The sequence below is a fragment of the Pelobates fuscus genome, chromosome 7, assembly GCF_036172605.1.
Source record: "Pelobates fuscus isolate aPelFus1 chromosome 7, aPelFus1.pri, whole genome shotgun sequence".
In the NCBI taxonomy this organism is placed as follows: Eukaryota; Metazoa; Chordata; class Amphibia; order Anura; family Pelobatidae; genus Pelobates; species Pelobates fuscus.
In genome coordinates, this window is record NC_086323.1 from 19,234,391 (window position 1) to 19,259,245 (window position 24,855).

General features: G+C 40.4%; 1 protein-coding gene across 3 annotated transcripts in view; it reads right to left on the reverse strand.

Annotated features, from left to right (window-relative positions):
- Positions 1 to 8,102: 8,102 nt before the first annotated feature.
- The window catches only part of LOC134568984 (vitamin D3 hydroxylase-associated protein-like), a 35,864-nt gene continuing 19,111 nt past the window's right edge, over positions 8,103 to 24,855 (reverse strand). For all 3 annotated transcript variants that reach the window (XM_063427752.1, XM_063427754.1, XM_063427753.1), the window contains exons 5-15: positions 24,546 to 24,752; positions 21,693 to 21,733; positions 20,942 to 21,066; positions 19,669 to 19,794; positions 18,101 to 18,198; positions 16,677 to 16,776; positions 15,922 to 15,965; positions 15,449 to 15,488; positions 14,263 to 14,371; positions 10,714 to 10,859; positions 8,103 to 8,801 (exon numbers count right to left, since the gene is read on the reverse strand). In XM_063427752.1, the coding sequence (XP_063283822.1) occupies positions 8,676 to 8,801; positions 10,714 to 10,859; positions 14,263 to 14,371; positions 15,449 to 15,488; positions 15,922 to 15,965; positions 16,677 to 16,776; positions 18,101 to 18,198; positions 19,669 to 19,794; positions 20,942 to 21,066; positions 21,693 to 21,733; positions 24,546 to 24,752 (1,162 nt within the window). In that variant the 3' untranslated portion in view covers positions 8,103 to 8,675. The remainder of the gene's footprint in view (positions 8,802 to 10,713; positions 10,860 to 14,262; positions 14,372 to 15,448; positions 15,489 to 15,921; positions 15,966 to 16,676; positions 16,777 to 18,100; positions 18,199 to 19,668; positions 19,795 to 20,941; positions 21,067 to 21,692; positions 21,734 to 24,545; positions 24,753 to 24,855) is intronic.

The window sequence follows — 24,855 nt, forward strand, 5'->3', positions numbered from 1 at the left end:
CGCCGAAACGCGCGTTGGGCGACCTGTGCAGGACGACCTGAGTTTATCGACTGAGACTACAGCCTGCAGGATACCCCCTAAAGAGATCCTCAACTTTGTGTTATATCGTAGGGATTTATGACATATGTTAGTGTGGTGATAGAGTCCGTTTTTTCTACACTGGACCCTGCTTAGACAGCACTTTCTCTAACCAATTTGTTTCCTCTATCTCTCATCTCCCTATCCTTTCGATTTAACTTCTGCTAGATTAACTGAATATAAGGAGTGTTTTTTTTTTTTTTTTTACTGCTGGAAGCTAATATTCAATAAGGGATTTGTTGGAAGAGTGTATTTGAGTTCATTTTTTTCCCTATTTTCGATCCATACAAAGGGGTGACTTCCTGCTATATATTGCATTTAACTACTAACAGGCTGAATTCCCTTGGTATACAATCTTTGTCAGTGTGCTCAATTGTCTCATTTCAATTATACAAGAGCTGTACTGCTCTGATACATTGTGACATATTCGCACTGAGCTGCACTGTTTTGATATATTGTGACTTATCTGCTTATACAAGGAAAACGCCTGAACATCCTACCAGTCAGGTGTATAGTCTCTAGTCTTTGTTTTAATTTTTCACTATTTAAGGTGTATGAGGGTGTGTGTTGTGGTTTTTGTTCGTGAGTGTGTTGGAGATTTATATTATTATTATTGTGATTATTTTTCTGTTTCAATAAAGGTTGTCAGTTTTTAGCCAGTACGATTGGATATCTATCAGGGGGTAGTAGTGGTGAGGTGGAGCACCCCGGTTACACGAGGAGCTCTCCTCATCACTTTTTCTGTTTGATGGAGGAATATGTACAAGAATCACTAAGTAAGGGATTTATCAGACATTCTTCTTCCCCTGCAGGGGCTGGTTTCTTTTTCGTTGCCAAAAAGGAGGGGGATTTGCGTCCATGCATTGATTATAGGGGTTTAAATAAAATCACTCTAAAAAATGAGTATCCTATACCACTGATAACAGAGCTCTTTGACAGGCTTCGTGGTTCTAAAATCTTTACCAAATTAGACCTTAGAGGAGCTTACAATCTAGTTCGCATTAAAGAGGGAGACGAATGGATGACTGCATTTAATACTCGAAGCGGTCATTATGAGTATACTGTAATGCCCTTTGGTCTATGTAATGCCCCGGCAGTCTTCCAAGATTTTATCAATGATGTCTTACAAAATTATTTGCATTCTTGCGCTATTGTGTATCTTGATGACATTCTTATTCATTCTCCTAATATTCAGATACATCACCAGCAAGTTAGAAATATTTTACAAACCCTTCTTTCTGATGGCTTGTATTGCAAACTTGAGAAATGTCTGTTTGATCAGACTTCTATCCAGTTTTTAGGGTATATTATTTCTACTGACGGATTTCAAATGGACCCTAAAAAACTATTGTCTATTCTTGAATGGCCCTTATATGCTTACACGGAATGCCAGACGTCATTGTGTCTGATAGGGGTTCACAATTTGTTTTGAAGTTTTGGAGGGGCTTTTGTAAGGACATGGGCATTGAGCTTGCCTTCTTCTTGGCCTATCATCCTCAAACGAATGGTGCTGCTGAAAGGACTAATCAAAGCCTTGAACAATACCTCCGTTGTTTTACGTCTCAACTCCAGGACAACTGGGCTGACCTTCTTCCTTGGGCTGAATTCGCCAGGAATAACGCTACCCACTCTGCTTCTGGTCACAGTCCCTTCTTTGTCACGTATGGTCGTCATCCTAATTTACTTCCGGCTTCGTTTTCTCACATGGGTATGCCGGCTCTGGACGAACACTTATCCACTGTACGCGACACTTGGAGAAAGGTTCATGCCATCTTGGAGAAAAAATTTGTGTACTCAGAAAGCCTTTGCTGATAGGCACCGTAGGGCGGCACCTTCTTATGTTGCTGGTGCTAGAGTTTGGTTATCTACTCGGAACTTGCGCTTACGCATTCCCTCTATGAAGTTGGCTCCTAAGCTCATTGGTCCTTACAAGGTCTTGCGACAGATCAATCCTGTTTCCTATGCCCTGAACTTGCCCAAAAACCTCTGTGTACCCAACGTCTTTCATACGTCCCTCCTGAAACCGCTTGTTTGCAATAGTGATTCCCGTTTCCAGCCTTGTCCTCCTCCTGTTTTGGTTCAGGGTCAAGAGGAGTATGAGATTCAACATGTTGTCGACTCCCGCATCTCCCATGGTTCACTTCAGTACCTGGTTCATTGGAAAGGCTATGGTCCTGAGGAGCGCTCCTGGGTTCCTGCTTCTGAGGTCCATGCGCCCCAACTCCTTAGGGCGTTCCATGCTAGGTTTCCTTCTCGCCCTTCTGGTGTTCCTCCAGTAGGCTTTCCTTCGGGGGGGGTTCTGTCATACCTTGTGTCCTGGCCGTCCCGGTCCCGCCGTCTGTCCTCTCCTGTTGGACGGTGTGGATCGCTGACGGGCGTTGCGCGCGCACACCTCCAGGGGCGCGCGCGCATCTGGGAGAACGTGCGCGGGTGTGCGCGCGCGCACACGGTAACCGGCAGGGGTAGTATTTAAAGATCTCTTAAATAGATCGTAGCCAATTGCTACTTCCTATTTTATACCTCCCTCAATTCTGTCCCTGCCTATCAGTATTCACCTTACCCTATATATACCTCCTTCTGACATCAATTCCTTTCCCTGTCGTGGTTTATTATAGCCCGAGAGTGCGTTCTGAATAGTTGTCTTTTCTTTGGTTCCTGACTTCTGCTTGTTTATCGGTTATTCTTGTTTCTGCCTGACCTTTACTCTGTCTATTCACTTTCCCGTATCTCTGTGTTCCTGACCTTGGCGTGTTTGACTATTCTTCTCTCTCGTTCCTACGTTAAGCCCACCTTAAGGTCCGGTAATACGTCTATCTGTGTTCGCCTTTATTGTTCTCTGGTTTGCGTGTTGGGGAGTATTAACCTTGACAGTAATTTGACTCATAACTCTCTGATTGGTTACTTAATCCACCAATCAGAGAGATATGAGTCAAATTACACAGCGTGGGAAAATTCCAAAGAACTTTCCCACGCTGTGTAAAATGACACAGGCTGCTCACTGTTTACTAGGCATGCCCCTACTCGCGGTATAGCGAGTAGGGGCAAAAGTTACTAATACAAAGTCATTTTTACTTAATGATAATGATAGCAAAAAAATATGATGAAAATTGGGGAATTTAAAAATTTGGGGGATTTTAAAATATATAAAAAACAAGTATCCATAATAAAATCCTAAAAGATGAATGAAACATAATACTCTGGGCTAGAGGTTTTCATCATATTTTTTTGCTATCATTATAGTTCTTGAAATGACATATTTTTCAATAAATGCTGCTATGGAGATCTTGGAAGTACCACAAGAGCACTTTAAAAGAAAAATGTTTGCACTATTTCTATATTGTAGAATTATTGATATAATGCTAACACATCAATCTGGTGACAGATAAAGAATCTTCCATATATATGCAGAGTTTATTTGTGTATGTACATGAATATGTGGAAATAGTCTTTTGCGTTAGAAATATAAGTTAAATGAATTGAGAAGATGAGAAACGCCAGAATATGATGTCATTGGAACGCACGCTGCGTTCCAACCAGCCGAGAACAAAACCCGGAAGTGACGCAATAGGAAGTGACATCGCTGGAACACAAAATGCGTTCCAACTAGGCAGAAACCGGAACCTGGAGGTAAAAATGAGCGGACTTTTAAAAAGAGAGGAAGGATCAAACAGAGGATAATATAGCCAACTGAGGAAGCCTGTTGTAACAGGCGAAACGCGTTTTGGCGATTTTTTAAAGGACTATATGGCCCTATTAACATTTGAATTGTTATATTTTAGTTTATTACTTTTTATCCAAGTTTTTTAATTTGAAAATAAAGCACCATCCTTTTGGAAACACACCGCTGACCTGGCATTTCTTGTCTGTGAGCTGGTTAAAGGTGACAACAAACAGAATCCTGTATGAAAGAAGGATATGGACATCCTGTAATGGTTCAAGGGCGCATACCATCCGAGTCATATGAGATTATGACTCCAGGCTTGTGAGTGATATTTTATTGTGTGTATATCCCTTATTTTATTTACATTACTGTATTGCACTATGGTATACATTCTATTTTACAGAATATCTGTTATACTGCCATTTTAAGAAGCTCCATCTTGTTTATGTACGTATATAGGACGACAATAAGCCGTATGCTCCATAGAGTTGAGCTATATGCCATCGTGGCCAGAAGAAAGCCATTACTTTCAGCAAAAAACAAAATGGCACTTTTGAGTTTGTGAAAAGACATGTGGGAGACTCCCAAAATGTATGGAGGAAGGTGCTCTGGTCTGATGAGACTAAAATGGAACTTTTCGGCCATCAAAGAAAACGCTATGTCTGGCGCAAACCCAACACATCACCCAAAGAACACCATCCCCACAGTGAAACATGGTGGTGGCAGCATCATGCTGTGGGGATGTTTTTCAGCAGCCGGGACTGGGAAACTGGTCAGAGTTGAGGGAAAGATGGATGGTGCTAAATGCAGGGATATTCTTGAGCAAAACCTGTACCACTCTGTGTGTGATTTGAGGCTAGGACAGAGGTTCACGTTCCAGCAGGACAATGACCCCAAACAAACTGCTAAAGAAACACTTGAGTGGTTTAAGGATGAAACATGTAAATGTGTTGGAATGGCCTAGTCAAAGCCCAGACCTCAATCCAATAGAAAATCTGTGGTCAGACTTAAAGATTGCTGTTCACAAGCGCAAACCATCCAACTTGAAGGAGCTGGAGCAGTTTTGCAAGGAGGAATGGGCAAAAATACCAGTGGTAAGATGTGGCAAGCTCATAGAGACTTATCCAAAGTGACTTGGAGTTGTGATTGCCGCAAAATGTGTCTCTACAATGTATTGACTTTAGGGGGGTGAATAGTTATGCACATTTACTATCTCTGTTATTTTGTCCTATTTGTTGTTTGCTTCAAATAAAAAATAAAAAATAAAACATCTTCAAAGTTGTGGGCATGTTCTGTAAATTAAATTATGTAAATCCTCAAACAATCCATGTTAATTCCAGGTTGTGAGGCCACAAAACACGAAAAATGCCAAGGGGGTGAATACTTTTGCAAGGCACTGTATGTGTGGTTTAAAATGTATGGGTATTCAAAAGGTATCTCCCCACTGGAGTCTAAATCAATTTTATTATTTCAAATTTATGCGAAGATTAATATGAACATTTTACACAGAATCTTTCTAATTTGCATATTTACATTTTTTGAATTAATTTTATTTCAATTTATGTGCTTTTTTAAGGGTATCAACTGTATGATTATATGGCTATTGATGTGTTCTGTTTCAAGTCCGCTTATACTACTCTATTTAAATGGTATATTCATCCAAAGTTAATTTGGTTAATTGGTCTGAATTAGGTCTGCTGCTATAAACAGACTAGTGAGGGGTGTATACTCCCAGCCTCTGATGAAGTGACCCTCTTGAGTCACGAAAAGCGTAAGGCAAGGAGTACATTCTTGTGAATCTGCGGACACATTGCGCAGCTGTCAGGATGTTAAATCCACTCCTTCACGCACCCTGGTCTTGGAGCTTTTACTAACTACTTTTGGGCTGACTACCTCCCCCGTGTTTTCGGCCGATCCGGAAGAGGAATACTACCTGAGACTACATGTGAGAAGGGACAGCATTCCCTGACAGGCGCTTCTACATTGGAAAATTGTGAGTGTTTTTAATCTACGTCAATAAATGATTTTTACTAGTGGAATACGCTATATTCGTTTCTTCTTTTGAGTTTGCTGATGTTATTTGAAGAATACCGAACTTTCTGGCTAATCACTACACCTCTTTTAATGGTTTAACGTGGGGATAGTGCCGATGAGATTGAGTGAACCCTTACATTTAAAAGTGGCCGGGTACTACACTATCTGCATTTGATGTGAGATTTTCTGTTGCAGTCTTTTCATTCAGAAAATTCACATCTACTTGCTACATAAGGTACATTGTTAAATATACTCCTGGACACTAGGAGTTTACCGTCACGTATAATTTTACATTTGATCCACGGATTTTGATCTGGACATATATACAGGATTTTAAATATTCTGTTCTGTTTAAGATATTGCTCTTGTTTTTTTTTAATAGTTGCATCTATTCATCTTTGTTAATTAAGGCTAATGTGTCCATAGAGGGGGGACACAACCCTTCTTTGATGTGGAAGCAGATGGTAGTTTGGAGCCCAAAGGAGGATTTGCAGGTTGGTAAATGTAATAAAATGAAAAACAGTATAGTAAAATAAATACAATATAAAATGGTTCTCAGGTGCTCCGTCCAACTTCCAAGCTTGCGTTTTGCTGTGACATCAACTTTTTCAATCGGTTTAATATGCTTTTGATGTTGTGTCCTATTTGAATTGTCGGTTGTCGATCTGATTGGTTATTGTGCTCGCAATTTTTCCTATCACAAGCGCCATAAGATGAGGAGTTGGTTTCTTGAAATGACGTGAGATTGAGTCACCTCACAGTGGTTGTGGTGCCAAGAATGCCTTACCTCCCCTAATTTAAGTAGTCAATTTGCTAATAGTTTGACTTGTTACCTTGGGTCATCTTGGCAGCACTCCCTGCTTCTTTCCTAGTGGTGCTTCATACCCCCAAACATTGGCTTCCTGAGAAGTGGGATGCGGGTGGGATGTCTTAAATATTGGCAATAAATGAAACACACGCAGACTTTCAATTTATTTATGTTCTATCTGTCAACCTTAACATTGAGTCAAATATGGAGAAATGTCTGAACACCATGTGGTCAAATCAGACATATTTTATTTTCTATCAACATCCTTTGTACAAGCAGACATAGCCAAGACTGACATGACACTGCTAAACATGGGTTAAAACAAATGTTCTTCGATTTTTTTTTGTGTAATTACCAGCATGTTTACAGGCCAGACATTTTGTGTCCACTTAGCAATTTAAAGAGAAATATTAGGGAATTTTTATCTGTTTATTATGAAAATTCTGGTTCTGACGGAATGCTTGCCATTAACCCACTAGGTTATCAGATTCACCAGAACCTAATCAAACATAGCACCTTGCATTGCATGAAAAGTGCTTACTCACACTGTAGAAATAGTATGTTACTTAAAGGGACACCACGTGGACCCAGACCACTTTATCTCAATGAAATGGTCTGGGTGCCATGTTCCCCTGTTTTAAATTAAAACCGTTCTGTTATGACGAATGGCAATATTTTCATTGCAGGGTTTAAATGCCTCTAGTGGCCCAGTGCTGCCTTTTGCCACGCATGCGCACCAACCTCCCTATGCTTTCCTATGGGAAAGTATTGGATTGGCTGAGATCATCGATCTCGATGATCTCAGCCAAGCAGGCATAACAGCAGTGTGGCATCCTGTGCAAGGGAGGAAAGGTAAGTAAACTACATTTTTTTTTACTCCCTACTGGTGGGAGCTAGGGATCCACTATAGCGTCAGGAATACACATTTATATTTCTATAGCTAAACATAATTATTTACTAAACTGTGAATTCAAAGTGAATTTCAAATTTAAGGTTAAATTAGTCTAAATTGGAAAAATTCTCCGTCAGCTAGGATTTCAGTTCAACTACTCTGGCCAGAAATTTGGAATTCACTTTGAAAGGTAAGCCAGGAGATGGGCTGTTTACTTATAATTGCATTACAAAATAAAATAATAATAGAAATAATGAAAGATTTATTTTAATTTACCTGAAATGCCATTCAGCATGTTGAAGTGGTAATTGTTTGGAAAAACATTTGGCCATTTTAAACCTGCTGTTATTGGAAAAGTGTTTTGGTTTGGAACACAGTATATAGAGTGTGTGATATCGGCTATTCTGGGATTTCGAGGTGAGAATATATCTAACATCCAATCAGTAAATAGGCTTTTCTTATATGACTGCGTTGTGTTGCATTGCGTTACGATTCCATGTTTGAGACGCTCTGTTTTGACAGCAAATGTTTTCAATGCAAGCTGTGACTTTATTAATTGTATGTTCTAGATATCAAAAAGCATGTGTGATTTCTAGATCTGTGTTTAGCATTGTAACGAAATATCAGAATTTTAGCTTTGCTCTTATTGGCTGTTTGTATTTTATTTCTATAAGTAAAATGTAGGACTTAACAAAGCACCAAAAAGGTAACACAGAAAATTAGAATCTGTAACTTATTACATTGAATGGGGTGGCAATTCTACCATATAAATATAATTTTTTTCCATCATTCCTTTTCGTGAATGCCTTTTGTATATAACTATATTTAAATATAATGCTTGAATCTTAATACAATCTTATATTTTTTTAACTCGCCAATCCCAATTTAAGAAAAAATAATTCTAGCTTTTTTTATTTTATTCTGAGGATAACATTTCTCCCATGTGTGGATGTTACAAAGCACCATTCTAATAACATTTCAAATGTGGTTTAAATGATAATATATACCAGAGGGCTAGTATTGTCCTGGGATGGCCAGGTGTTATATAAGAGCATTCTGGCAGACATTCCAATAAACGTGACAGCCAGATCTCTAACGGATTATATTTTCTCCCAGTAATACGTTAGAATTAGAAATAGAATTTATTTGAATATTAGGGTCATCCAGCTGCCAAGCCTGGAACCATTTCAGAAATAAATTCTTCATTTCTTTAGGTGGCCACGAGTCACGCTCTCCACCTCCTTCATCAGACGGAGGCATTGCTCTTCTTGCCACTTTAATGCCACACATTGAACAGACACGGGCAGTCCCACGCCATCTTCCATCCCCTGTGAGCAAAACAAATGTTTCTGTTACATTGTTGATCTATTCTACCTTTTATTATGCTCCTATTACGTTATGCAATGTGGAGTTTTCAAAAGTAAATAAATATTTTATATAAATAATTGCACTGTTCTCTCACTGGGCTATGCTAGCATTTAATTCCTTCCATGGATATAATTGTATGAAAAAAATTGTGTGTGCATAGATGTGTGTGTAGATATGGGGTGGTGTGTGTGTAGATATGGGGTGGTGTGTGCACGTCTCACGTTAGTGTCTAGCCGTGTATGTGAATCTATGCACACATGCTTTCACTATGTGTAAGTGTGCATGCACGAGTGTGTGTGAATATATAAGCAGGCATGCTGTTCAGTGAGCATATTGCTTTCTTTAGTGAGGGTCACTGTGTGTACATATACAGGTATCGGGGTGGGGTGCGCAGGCACAGCAAGGCCGCCATCACAAACTCATTATACGCGAAGAGTTTTGCTTGATATTTATTCAATTATATATATTTTACTCAAGTTTTGCATACTGCAATACGCTAGTATTTTGGCATCTAATTTACTCAATAAACAAATCATATTGTTCTGTGTTTGTGTGATTTGTCATGTTATAGGAATATCCTCTTCACACACTATTTGCTTACACATTTTAAAAACAAAAATTTGACACGGGGAGATTTATCATGCATTCTATGTCGTCTTCTGAAAAATGGTGCAATGTGCTAAAAGTTGGGCAATCACTATGGAAACCAGTAGATGCAGAAGGAAGATTCCATTTGTGACTCTTCCCCTTTCTCCACCTTTGCACCACTTTTTACAACACACCACAAAAATATCTCCAATTTGATTCATTCAGAGTAAAATCCCAGCTCTCATACCAGCTGTATTTGTTTTTTTCTGTTTTTTATTTAGTATTTTTTATTTAGTATTTTTGTTGTGCATGCTGAGTATAACATACAAGTTTGTGGTACCCCAATAGCAGTCCTCGAGCGCATTGTCATATCTAACAATAGGAGCATTAGATAAACAGGCAAATTTTTAAGTATATACGCAGATTCACAGAAGCATGTATATCATGGTGCTAAGTGTTTACAGGTTTTAAATGCATGAATGTAGGGTCGCTTAAGAATTGTTTGAGCTTCATGGTTGGGCTAAAAGCACCGGCTGCCACAGGCTCCAATGCGTAGTGTGTGGAACTATGTGGGAATGGTCTACTATAGCTCCCCAAGACAGGCATGGGATCGAGTGTGTCAGTTGCGGGGGTGTCTGCCAGAGTCTACGTGCAATTGTGCCGGCAATACGCGGTGGCACTGGTGGCATGAAGTTAGCTTCACCCAGTGCTCCTGTGAAGAGCCTTATTAAATCCTTTCGAAGGGGACATTAGATGAAATACCTTTTGTAATAAGGTCAACGGACAATACACAATGAACAACTTTCATGAAACTGATGTATTTTGATCCAAAGCAAGACCAAGCAATCGTAGATTGACCACACCAGCAGAAGACTAGTATATAGAACTCTTGCGACCCATTTTTTACTCTCATAGAACTAACACCATTACGGAATTTATCAATATTTCAGAATTCAAACCAGAACCAGACAAGTCTAATCCTAGTAAGGAAAAGACAACGGCCAATGTGTGATCTTCATGGCAGAGTATTGATCCCTAATTCACTTTAAACAGTCTGGGAGTTGTGTCACAGTACAAGATTGGAAAGATGTCCTGTTTACAGAGGATTCAAAATGTAAAAGTGTGTGTGTAAAACCTGCCATTAACTACAGTGTTGGAAATGGGGACATTGTGCCTATTCTGGAGCTGGTAATTTCAATCACATTAAAACTATTTTGAGAATTATCACTGTGTGAGAGAAAGTATTTTTTTACAAGGTATTTTTCCCGGCATAATAGAACCTACCTTAATAACCTCTTTGTCCCAGGGATCGTTATAATAACCTTTGTAATTTTTCAGCTCTTCCTCATCTTCGGAGGTAACCGTGGTCACAGGGACAATACCAGCAGGAAAATCCAATATATTAAATAGCATGGTGAAGCTAAAACCAGCTGGAAAACATTAATAAGATCAACGTCAGCTGTATAAGGAGTAGGTGAGAGCCTCATCATCATCATCATCATCATCAAGTAACAGGGAGATTTATCAAGGCAAACAGGTGCTATAATGGGTACAAACTGTTAAATGCTGAGAGACATTCTACTGGTTTCCAAGGTGATTGCTCACGCACACACACAGATACACACATACACACAGATAAACACTGTCACACAAATAGATACACACAACACATACACACACAGATAAACACGGTCACACAAATACACATTGCCATATACATAAACACACAGATGTACACTGCCACACATAGAGGTTGCATCTGCGACCGGGCTTGTCACTCCAGGGGGCCCAGCCGCCCTGTAGACCCCTGAGATTGTGGACACTGTGTAACTTGAGGGCTGGTGTATGGCCACACCAGCTCGGGGTGCATGGTCGTTGGGTGATTGGCAGGAAAGAAATGCACTGCACAGTTTTCCTCCTCCTATCTGTGGAAGTGCTCACTGAGAAAGCACTTCCTGTCAGACATTAAAACCGTGGTCCACTCGGCCACTCTACAATGAAGTGAGCAGGGGCATGGGGGAGACGCATGGAGGAGCTTGGGGTGTAGGAGAGACATAGAGGAACTGGGGGGGGGGGGGGGATGAGACACATGGAGGGGCTGGGATGAGAGAGTAAAAAACATGGAGAGGCCGGGGATCAATGAGACACATGGAGGGCCAGGGTGGTAATAAGACACATGGAGGGGAGGATGGGGATTGAGACATATGGGGACCCCAGGACAATTTTTACACTATGCTCAGTGGTTTCTAGTTATGCCTCTGGCCACACACTGCCACACACATAAACACTGTCACACACAAACACACAGATAAACACTGTCACACAGACAAGCACTGCCACACAGATAAACTCACTGATGCATATTGCCACACACAGGTACATACTGCCACACACAAACACAGATACAGACAGCCACATACATAAACACATCGATACATACTGACACACACACACACACAGGTACACACTGCCAAACACAAACACAGATACACACATAAACATAGAAACATAAAAATGTGACGGCAGATAATAACCATTCAGCCCATCTAGTCTGCCCAATATTTCTAAATACTTTTAATTAGTCCCTGGCCTTATCTCAAGTCTAGGATAGCCTTATGCTTATCGCATGCATGCTTAAACTCCTTTACTGTGTTAACCTCTACCACTTCAGCTGGAAGGCTATTCCATGCATCCACTACCCTCTCAGTAAAGTAATACTTCCTGATATTATTTTTAAACCTTTGCCCCTCTAATTGAAGACTATGTCCTCTTGTTGTGATAGTTTTTCTTCTTTTAAATATAGTCTCCTCCTTTACTGTGTTGATTCCCTTTATATATTTAAATGTTTCTATCATATCCCCCCTGTCTCGTCTTTCCTCCAAGCTATACATGTTAAGATCCTTTAACCTTTCCTGGTAAGTTTTATCCTGCAATCCATGAACCAGCCACACACATAAACACACAGATACACACAGCCACACACATGGTAAAGTACTATTACTTAAAAGTATTAATTGCACACCGGGCGACCGTAGATGGGCAGACCTAGAATCCGGCATGACAGGAGCCGACCTGCCCCAATTCTATATCTGGCTATCCAGAGAACACAGGGCCACCCTACGCACTAATTGCCCAGCCATTCTAAACGCCCTCCGGCTGTGGGACACTGCAGCCCTAAAACATAAACTAACCACGACACCCTCCCCAATGATGCCCCTGTTGAGAAACAGAGCTTTCCCACCAGGAATGAGGGCCCGGGATTTCAAAAATATAGAGGAGGCGGGACTACAGAGGGCGATACACTTGTATGAAGGGAATCAAATAGTGTCATTCGACAAGTTGACAGAAAGGACCAGACTAGGCCCCTCAGACTTCTTCAGATATGTCCAACTTAGAGACTTTGCACAACACAACCTAGCAAAAACGGCAGCAAAAACTATGCCTACAGGTTTCGAACGAATATGCCTCAAAGAAAACCCCCCAAAGGGACTTATCACAAATCTCTACGCACACATATGCACAAACGGCACCGACTGGGGCGACCTGCATTACACCACACAATGGGAAACCAACCTCAATGAGACCCTAGAGGGCACAGATTGGAGAGAAATATGGGACGCAAATAAAGCTCTCTCAGTATGCGTCACCCAACAAGAGCAGGCCTACAAGACCATGCTGAGATGGTATACAACCCCGGTTAAACTATACCGCATGCAAAAAACCCCAGACGATCTGTGCTGGAGAGGGTGTGGACATAAAGGGACTTACATCCATATGTGGTGGGAATGCCCAAAAGCACGGACCTTCTGGAGGGATATTGGGATCCTACTCGAAAAGGTATTCCATAGGCATATAAATGTGGATCCATGGATGTTCCTCCTCTCTAGATCGCTAGACGACTGGCCGAGGAAGGAACAGAAACTCTTACATAAAATTACGCTGGCGGCCAGACTTACAATGGCGCAGGCGTGGCTTAAACCAGTAATCCCCCAGGTAAACACGGTAATCCACAAAATAAAAGACATACAGGTTATGGACAACCTCACAGCACTAGTGAGAGGCAACATAAAAACCTACGAAAAAATATGGGAATTGTGGATGGCTGGCGATTGGGAGTTATAACACGAGACCATAACAGGCCCACCCCGCAGACCCAGCACTCCAAGCCGACAGAAAGAGCATCCCTCAACACGGCGCTCCGACCTCCACCATGAGGACCCCCTCCTTCCCCCCCCCCTCCCCCTCCTGTTACACCATAACTTTACGGATGGGGGACTGATCACCTCTATCCATTCACAACCAGGGGAGGTCATGTTCCTCACAAATCCGGCCACTCCGTAACGCTGGAAGGTGTATAAACCAGAGATCTGAACCTGGAGTAAGAATTTTTTTGACCAACCGACATGACCCTCCTAGCATGTTTTTTCTTACGTTTTATTGAGTTCCTTTTTTACTGTGTTCTTACTATGCTTTATCTATGAAATATACAAAAATGACACCAAAAAGCGAATGTATGCAAACCTAAGTAATCACACCCGAATGGCAGACGCAGCATATTCAAATACAAACCGAAACGTGAACTGTTTCCAAACCAATGTACATGACTGAATATGCCTTGTAACTAATGTCTTAACACAAGTGTGTATACCAATGTCATTCCAAAAATAAAGAATTAAAAAAAAAAAAAAAAAAGTATTAATTGCATTTTTGTTACATTTGTTACACTACTAATAAGCATCAACATTTTTGGAACATGATTGAAATCCTTTGCAATTGACAAAAATCAATAAGGATTAATGAGAAATTAATGCATAACGCTAAATATTTTTTTACCAAATAGTTTTCCAGGGCATCCAATGTTAAAAGCCGGTCCCAGTATAGGGCAAAGCAGAGCATCCAGGCCAAGCTTCCTCCATTCGGCAAGGTACTGACCGCGATATTCCTAGAAATACCACAATAAAACCACATAATAAGGGTAATCCTCCTCGTTCCATAAGTTCACTGTGGGGAATTTTCTATTATGATAGCTTAGGTATAACAAAGAAAAAAGAAATAACTAAAACTAGAATTTTACAAATTGGAATCTTTCTTAAACAGTTCCAGAGCTGGATAGGTAACTAATAAGTGCTTAAAGGGAACACTGACTGGAGAAGTTAAAGGAGCACTATAGGGCGAGGAACACAAACATGTATTCCTGACCCTATAGGGTTAAAACTACCATCTAGCCACCCTGGTCCCCTCAAGCCTCCCTAAATATAGAAAAATTTTACTTGTATTCAAGTCTGCCGCTGCTGGCTTTGCCCCTGTTTCCTTTAGACCTGCCCACTGCCTGCTGACATCAGCAGAAGTGGTAGCCTGATCCAATCAAAATGCTTCCCCATAAGATTGGCTGAGACTGACAAAGAGGCAGATCAGGGGCAGAACCAGCACAATTCAAACACAGCCCTGGCCAATCAGCATCTCCTCATAGAGATGAATTGAATCAATGAATCTCTATGAGGAAAGTTCAGTGTCTGCATGCAGAGGGAGGAGATACTGAATGTTTGGATACCTTTTAGGCAGCCATGACCCAGGAAGGTTCTCTGACAGCCATCTGAGGAGTGGCCAGTGAAGTTATCACTAGGCTGTAATGTAAACACTGCATTTTCTCAGCAAAAAGCCTAAAGGGAATGATTATACTCACCAGAACAAATACAATAAGCTGTAGTTGTTCTGGTGACTATAGTGTCCCTTTAAGCGCTAGAGTTCAGGATTGCACTGAATATGCTAAAAAGTGAATAATTGTCACAGGGTCTAATGTACATGTCACAAACATCTGTTTACTGTGTTTAAGTTCTAGTGGTGTCATCTGGCAAGTGAGAATTGTTGGGAAGCAAGTTTCAAATTTTAGGACAAAACAGAAAGATTGAAAACATATCCGACTGAGAATTTTTTCTGTTTCGAATATTTACTCTAAAATTGAATGCACTTGGAATGTTTTATCTTTAACAAAGTGTACAATAGAATGGACCCGTTTTACCTGTATTGCAGTGTTATGTTTCCATAGTTCTTTAACAGAACTAAAAAAATAAAAAAATAAAAATAAGGACAAAATATAGATATCAAGGTTTTTCTTATATAACAGGGAACATGAAAACGCAGCAAGCAGTAATGTAAACGTAATTAAGGGTTTTTAGGATTTTTTTCAAACCTGATATACGCTATTGTGCAGTCACACATGCACCTTTTGCAAATATGTATAAAAAGTGGGTTTTAATGTGTTAGTGTCTGTGTGTGATGTATGGAATGTGTAAGCTGTTTGGACCAGAAGAATGAATTTATGTAAAGAATCCTTATGAATTGTTCATACAAAAAAGTGCTAAACGAAAGACACTCACTCCCCATGTTTTAAGAAGGGACCCTTTAACTTTGAATTTACAGAAATTCATCCTTTGAATAATAATACTTATCCTCAAAACATAAAAATTGGGCAGAGAATAAAAAGCAACTTACCCCACGCCACAGTGTGCATTTATATGGTTTGCAATTCGTGGGAACTAAAGTAATACATTAAAATAGAAATTACAGTTAAAATTCATGAATGTGAAATTGCAGCAGCTTCAGATTCAGTCTGGAGTTATAGTAACAGACAAGCTCAAATAACTCGTACATCTCGAACGAAAACTCCGAACACAAAGCACCTCAGGTTTTGCAAAATATTTCATAATATAGTCCCTCAAAGAAAATACGCAAAAAAATGCATGCATGTTGGCTTTGTAGGCTTATCTACTAACTAGCGAGGATACAAAAATCAATGGAGGGTTCCTTAAAACAAGAAATTACAAATTCAAATTAAAAACTAAGTATTTAAAAGAAAGTGGGGAGAACATGCGCAATGACCTGAGATTTTACTGAAAACTCACAGATTTTTCTTTAAAGTCAAATGGCAGCGTCGAATGTCAGCTGAGCTACTGCTTCCTTTGTACTAGGAAAGGGCCGAGCATACATTATTTAAAATATAGGCCATGCCACGAGTCTTAGAATTTATATGGCCGTTGGGGCACACTCTTTAACTCTTCATTTTTGGAAGGTGGTGAATAGTAACTAAAATCACTATTCACACCATGATTGGGGGGCATGTTCTCACCTATATACAGCTGTTTTCTGTAGATACCAAACAATTCTTCCAACTAACAACCAAACGATAACCTGAATCTGAGATAAAGTTAAATAAAGACTTCTGAAGGAGGTTGCACACGGTTACTTACCACGGGCCGCATGAAAAAAGACATAATCTTCTTTGCCAGGGTAGGAATTTTGTACAATAGAATTTGCTGTTTTAAGTTGGGATCGACGATGTCTACTTTGCTGCAAAGCAAGAGATTACATAAAAGGGGGTTACAGGGAAGTGAGGTTACGGCAGTTTTTGTTAGAATGAAGATGAATGATACAGATTATCGAAGTGTCAGTCAAGGCCATAGAATTCCAGTACATCAGGATATTCACAAATATTAATTCTATTCGTGTCCTGGCGCTGACATTCTACCTGTGTGTAAGAGTGTATGCACAAGGCCTTTATTAACTGTGTAAGTCCAATAAGTTGCCAATTTTGGAGCCTTATTGGTTCCTTAAATGTTTGCTGTATCTGTATGTTGGTTTATAGCTCTAGAACACAGACAGTCCCACAGAGCGTCAGGTTCTTAAACGGAATGTCACACAGTCCCACAGAGCGTCAGGTTCTTAAACGGAATGTCACACAGTCCCACAGAGCGTCAGGTTCTTAAACGGAATGTCAGACAGTCCCATAGAACGTCAGGTTCTTAAACGGAATGTCAGACAGTCCCATAGAACGTCAGGTTCTTAAACAGAATGTCAGGGAATGTAAGACAGTCCCACAGAACATCAGGTTCTTAAACGGAATGTCAGACAGTCCCATAGAACGTCAGGTTCTTAAACGGAATGTCAGACAGTCCCATAGAGCGTCAGGTTCTTAAACGGAATGTCACACAGTCCCATAGAACGTCAGGTTCTAAAACAGATTGTTAGTCAGACCTGAAATTTAAGGGAACATGAGGTTCTAAAACAAAATGTCAGAAAGAACAGGAACGTAGCATTTTAAACTAGAGTGCCATACAGTCCTGGAACATTAGCTAGAATGGTGGACAGGCATGAAACACCACTCTGTTAACGGGAAAGGTATCCAGACAAGAATGTGTAAAGATGTAGAGCATAAATGCCAGGCTAGCCCAGATTATCAGTTTACAGCCTGGAATGATTCTGCTCGAACAGGCCTCAATAGAGCCATCTCCATAAAGGATGGCTAGGATTCACTGAAAACAAGTATTAACTTATATGCAATCATTGCGAAATAGCACACAGCAAGGCTATTACATCATATAATCTTTCATTTTCAGTAACAATACAAATGAGTAAATTACAAGTTTTCTTTAATCACACGTGCAGACCTTAAGTCGATCAAAATTGTCATTACTGAAAAGAACTTAATTTATTCTCTTTATGAAGTGCACACAGTCATTAAAAAACAACAACAAAAAAAACAGGGTTATTATTGGATACTAATCATGTAAGTGCAAGAAATAGGAGGATAACACAACCCTTACTGCGATGATTAATGCAAATACGTTTTTCAATAGAATTAGTGCATGCGCAACAGAGTTCCTTATATACTTACAATTTGTCTAAGAAGGTGGTCCCTCCATCAGCAAAGAACCCTCGAATGCACAGTTCATTGAGAGCATATTCCATCCGAGGAGGAGTGAATGGAACCAGCTGGCAAACGCATTGTGAGGTTAAAGAAAAACGTTAACGATGTGGGGCTTATTTATTGAATTGCGAAATTGTGCTGAATTGAAAAAGGAATTGCAACCGTTAAACCAAAATATTGAAGATAAAAAAAATTCTAAATCCCCTTAAAGATATCCCATTAAAATAACAGATTACAGAGTTATCTACTACATCTGAAAGATCAAAATGAAGAAGAGGGCTTATCTTAATATTGAACTTTCAGCAATTTAGCAGATAACTCTCTACATTGGTACTTTGTAACTTTGTGACAACACCCTTCATTCATTTATCAAAGGGAAAACAGAGATATTTTAATATTGTGGGGAATGACTTCCTCAAACATTAGCGTACCTGTCACACAAAATGACTTTTGAGAGAATAATGGAGAAAATTACGATTACATATCCAGTAAGTGCGTGAAGTCATTGTTAAATCCGATGCTTCTCACCACCACTTTTACTGGAGAAAACAGCCTTATGCCTAAAGTCAAGCAACCCTATCGGCATGTTTAAAGGATCATTCTAAGCACCATAACTAGGTGCAAATTACATCTTTCCCACATTCTTTATTTTTAAAAGGTTTTATTTCAAGATAAGTCCTTCTTTCCCCTCTTTGTAGGACCACCTCCCTAGGCTGTCAATCAGCTAACTCTAACACATTCTTCCTGGCTGGCAATAAACATTTTGTACAACTTTGTGTCTAGTGTCAGCTCACATGGTATGCTAACCCTAGAAACCTTGGGCAGGTTGCTGGGGGATTTACACACAGTGTCAAACCACCTCTGGGGTACCTTTTAGCTCTAGCTCCCTGATAAATATATAAAAAAACAAACAAAACAAAAAAACAAACACAAGTTGGCTCTGTGTTTTTACATCTGCCCTTGCAAGGTAAATAGGTTTAGAACAACAAAAGAACAAACATTCTATTGTGAATTTATGTCCAATCAAATTGCTTAAATGAAACCAAATAGCAGCCAGCTTCTCTAGGACACAAAAGGACAATGTCTCAATCAGCGCATACATTAAAAAAAAACTTTAAGGCTTTTCATGCTTTATTGGCACATCCTCCAAGACCATTAGCACCTCACCCAGTGCTCCCATATTTTAATCTTTAAATAAAGTGTATGATACAAATACATATAAAGATATAGTGTGCAAAATGCTACATTGTGTGTCTCTTTGCAGATGATTAATATTATTGATTACTTTTTTGCTTGTTTGTTGTTTTTTTTTCAGATTTATTAATTTGCGTGCCCTATTTTGGGACACAGAAAAGAGGATATTTTTTAAACAAAGTGGATTAATTCCACAAATGCTTTAGGAAGTGTGGGTTCAAGGTAGATCAGGCTATTAAAGTTAAGATAAGTAAGTGAGTAGTATCTAAACCCTTCTAATGACCAGCCATTCATACACCCATGTTGGGAACAGGATACAGAAGATACATTTGGGGACATACCTTATGACCCTTTTCCTCTAGAAGAGTTTTTGTTTCCTGAATTGCTCTTCTCATAGCAGGTGACGACATGAAGTAGCCATCGGTGTCATAAAATCCAATTGTCAAACGCTTTGAGCTGTTATAAACCTAAAACAATAAAAATATAACTGTTTGACCAAAATAACACAATACGATTTCTCTACTTATCAGTGATTTCCTAGGGTCTAGATGTTATTTGTAATCATTTTACCAACCACAGCGCTGAGTAAACATTATGCTAAAATGGCAATTACTAGTGTCCGTATCTAACCAGCTACGTAAACATAGACTATTCTCCTGGTGAGTAGAAAGAATCCCATAGAGAAATATAAAAATATTGTCAGGGAATGATATTTTGTAGATAGACTCAAGATTGGATTTCTGACAAGGCCTCGGGATGTCAAGCAGAAGACGATGGCATTTCTTGATGATGATGCTTATCGTTGGTGGTAGAGCAGAGTAGTGGGGTTACAAGAAGAATAGCTCTTTCCCCTTCTCGTTCAGTACCCACGGTGGCAGCTGAAGGAGTTACAGGAGAGCTTGTGGAGATCATAACCCAGCAGAAAACTCTTGCTGCCTGCTGTTACTGAGCAACCCCATCACCACTGGCCAGCAATCAGGTGAGAGCTTAGAGGTGGGTGACAAAATACCAGGGAAGGAAAAAGAAAAATGAAGTGAGACAATTTGTAAATCAGCAGGGAGAAATAAGGTGAGGGAAGGTCCGTTTAATGTGTTCATAGGCAGTGTATTCAGGTCCCTTAACTATATATATATATATGTATTTTTTTATTTTTTTTTAAATATAGATACAACAGATGCTGCAGCCCAGTTTCCCCCGCCACAAACAGACAACAGCCCAATTTGGCCTCCAACTCTTACACAACCGTCCATGTCACTTCCAAACACATACCCTACTGGCCCTGGATAGACATAACAATGTATGTGCCTAATTTGGATACATTTACACCATAAATCATACACCTGTCCTGGCGTGCCTTCCCACCTGTAGCTACTTTTTACAAGCAAATTGTTACTTGCTAAACTCCTGCCACTGCTTTTTGCAGGTAGTGTCTGTAGTTGATAACTCTATCATTATTACAATATTGCCAATTTCTGCTCTTAGGTGAGCACAGAAAAACATCTAATCAAGTGTGATGGGTTTCCTCTGGCTGAGCAAACTTTTCCCAGCCTCAAAAAAAAATCTTTTAATCTACAAGACTGGAGGATATGTCTGTTTAGGACTGGGAGTTCATACCTCGTCTTTGAATGGAAGTGGAGGTACATGGGGGTCCAACTGGAACATATCATCACACAAGACTGCTTTCATAAAGAGAGCTAGACTGTCCACATCCCGTGCCATGGGTCCTGGCATCATGATAGCTACATAAACAAAGATAAATAATGTTACATGCTTGTCTGATAATTGTATTGCTGTCTGTAAAAGACAACATTTAAAAAAAAACGGGGAAATGGAACCCATTGTAGTGAATTATGATGTTTTGGCAAATGAACCGCACAATTTGGGATAAAACAGCCAATATTAAAATTTAGCTATGGAGGGGAAGTTTCCAGATCAGCTGGCTTGGCCTACATTTTGCAAATTGCCTCTTGCGAATCTCTATTTAACCCCTTAAGGACCAAACTTCTGGAATAAAAGGGAATCATGACATGTCACACATGTCATGTGTCCTTAAGGGGTTAATGAATAATCCTACCAGTCCCAAAAACTTTTTGGAAGCAACATAGATTTCTTTTTTGTATTAATGAATGTTCAAATGTTCATTTGGAGGAATTACTACTTATGTTGACAATGATGACATTTGTGGGTCTTTATATTAAATGTTAAAAAAAAGCTGACAGTAATGCAAGAAAGTTTCCACATCACCTCTGTCCTACACTATTTTGTGTCCATTAGAACCATTGTTGGAAGGAGAGGTAGTTACTGCACAGTAAAAAAAAATTACATGCATAAAAATATAAGAAATAAATTAAAAAAGAAGACAAACCTGAGCTCATTCCACTAACTGGTGAAGAAAATCCTTGTGGGCTGTAAAAGAAAAATGTGTGACTTAATCCCATAACTGTGTGTATTTGTTTAATGGACAGGATGACGTCATACGATATGTTATAATACTGATCATTTTGTTTAGAAATTTCACAGATCTGCCCAAGAGAACCTAATCAGAACAACATAACCCTTTTTGGAAATGTGCTTCTCATTAATTGGGTAATTGTGAACAAAGTCTTCCATTTTCCATTAAAACATCCAGAAGAAATATCTGAATAATTAAATACTGCAGAGGGATGTAGAGAAACAAGGTGGTAAATGTTACTCTCAGATGATGGGCAGGAGCAGGGGTCTGCAATGTAATGCCTGGTTGTCTAAGGTGAAGAGTAATGATTTTGGTGTCCCTAGGGCTAAAACCCATTCTCCAGCTCCTTCCAGTGACTATGCCAGGGGTAGGCAACCTTTTAGCAGCACTGTGCCGATTTAGGATTGTGATGTCCCGTAGCGTGCTGGTCCTATTTTTTTTTTAAATGAGGTGTGTATGCTGCCGTATCCTGCTTGTGTTATTTTTACTGTAATTGCTTTGTATCGTTGTATTTGTGCATATATGCAGGGCCGTCTTTAATATTGACTGGACCCTGGGCAAAGCATTTTTTGGGGGCCCCCTGGACCCTGTCCCCCCTCCCCAGGCGTGCAATCACGTCCTCCACCTCAACGCAGTGGCGGACCTAAAGTAGAGAGGTGCAAGAATTTTTTTGGGCCTCCCTGTTGCACGAGTGATTAAAAGGTAGATCCCCATCTGTCGTGCAACTCCAGTAATGCATTGACAGCTGGGGCTCTACCATTTACCCATGTTTCCAGGTCTTAACACTAAGCGTTTTTTGTGTGTTCGAATGTAAACAGGTTTTTGTATGGAATATGTTTGTATGTGGTGTTGGTGTGACTGCAAGCATGTATTTGTGTAGTGTTGTTTTTTTAATTCAGGGGTGTATTTACATATAATTTTGGTGTGTAACACAGACATGTGTTTGTACGTAGTGTTGAAATTTGAATGTAGGGGTGTATTTGTGTGTAGTGTTAGTGTGTGAATGCTGAGATATATGCACATATACACGCACACAGAGATATATATACACACTGAAACACACACACAGACATACTGACATACTGACACACACACAGGTATACTGACACAGATTTACTGACACACACATACACACACACACACAGACATGCTGACACACACACACAGATATACTGACACACAAACATACTGACACACAGATATACTGACACACACACAGACAGACATACTGACACAGACATGCTGACACACACACACTGACATACTGACACACACTGACATACTGACACACACTGACACACACAGATATACTGACACACACAGACATACTAAGACACACACTGACAGACATACTGACACAGACATACACACACACAGATATACTGAAACACACACAAAAATTACACTTTTAAACCCACCCTCTAGTTTCCTACCTTTCCTGCTGGTGGCTGAAGGTGTTGGGAGTTGTGGTCTTGCTCTCTCGGCCAGCCCCCTTCCACTCTGCCTACTCTTCTTTCCCGCACGCTCCTCTCTTTGTGGGAGGAAGTGATGCACGGCCGTCACTTCCTACCAGCCTGTTGCCAAAAAGCAAGGGGCCTGCTTGCGCTGTTAAAGCGCCTCAGTGCGCCACCGGGACCCTGCTGACAGAAGCCCACCGGGTGGCCCTTTGTGCATGGGCCACTCGGTGGGCCTCCTTAGTGTGCGGATTACCGGCCGGGGGTTAGAAATAGTTGAGGCCAGCAGGGCTCACGGTGCAGCTGCCCAGTTTGACCCACGTTAAAGACGGCCCTGTGTATATTAGCTATTATATTGTATATGTTCATGAGTAGTTTATGGTATTGTGTATGATACATATGAATGTTGTGTATGGGGGCTGCTTGTGGAATTGTGTGAATGGATATGTCACATTGTGTGTTTGGTAGTGTGTGTGGGGGCTGTTTGAGGTATTGCATGTGAGAGACTGCATGTGGGGTTGTGTGCATGTATGTGGATTGTTAGTGGTGTTGCATTTGTGCAGATTATGTGTATGTTTGTGTGTGGGCTGTCCGTACTATGTGTATGAGGGATTACACAGTAATGCAGGATTCTGCATTCCTGTGTATATCTAGCAGTGTGGGTGGCTTCCCTGGGTTCCAGTGGGGACCAGACCGGCCAGGTACATGTCAAGGACAGGAGCTGCAACAGCAACTGCGAGCTGCTCTACTACAGTGTGGATTCCTACAAGTGCTGTGAGGAAGTGATCTGAGATCACTTCCTCTACGTGCTGCAATGCATAAATTGAGGATTGTCCTTCACCACCTTTTCGGATTAGCAGATATCTGAAGTTTTACTGGGACTCCTGATAGGCCAGAGCCTATTTGTCTCTAGCAGCCTTGAGTGCCGTGCAAAGACACCTCGAGTGCCGTGCATGGCACTAGTGCCGTAGGTTGCCTACCTCTGTCATAGAGAATCACTGGAGCATGGCCATTGGTGGACAGACATTGTGGGCGTGTCATTATTGATTCTCATAGAGAATCACTGGAGCATGGCCATTGGTGGACAGACATTGTGGGCGTGTCATTACGGATTCTCATAGAGAATGACTGGAGCATGGTGATTGGTGGACAGTCTGGCTGAAATACAGGAAGCAGGAAGAAAGCAAAGGTGTAAATGATGTGCTGAATCATCAAAAAATCTGATCAAAGTAAAGATTTAAACAGGTACTTTTAAAGCAAATGTTTACACTATTTAGGGAAAAAAAAGTCTTCCTAAGAGATGATTACAAACCTCAGCCTGTTCCCACTTGGTTTCAGGCCACAAACTCCACAGAAGCTGCATGGAATTCGAATACTGCCAAGCACATCACTGCCAACACCAAGGATGGCTCCTCCTGCTGCAATCAGAGCTCCCTCGCCGCCGCTAGAACCTCCGCAGGTCTTCTTGTGATTGTGCGGGTTCACAGTCTGTCCATAGATGGAGTTACTGCAATCAAAACTAAGAAAACAAAAAGGAAACATTTGTTCTGGCTTTTCAAGAACACAATAGTCTGATGACTGATTTTATAACTCTACTTTACTATGAGGGGTAATGCCCTAAA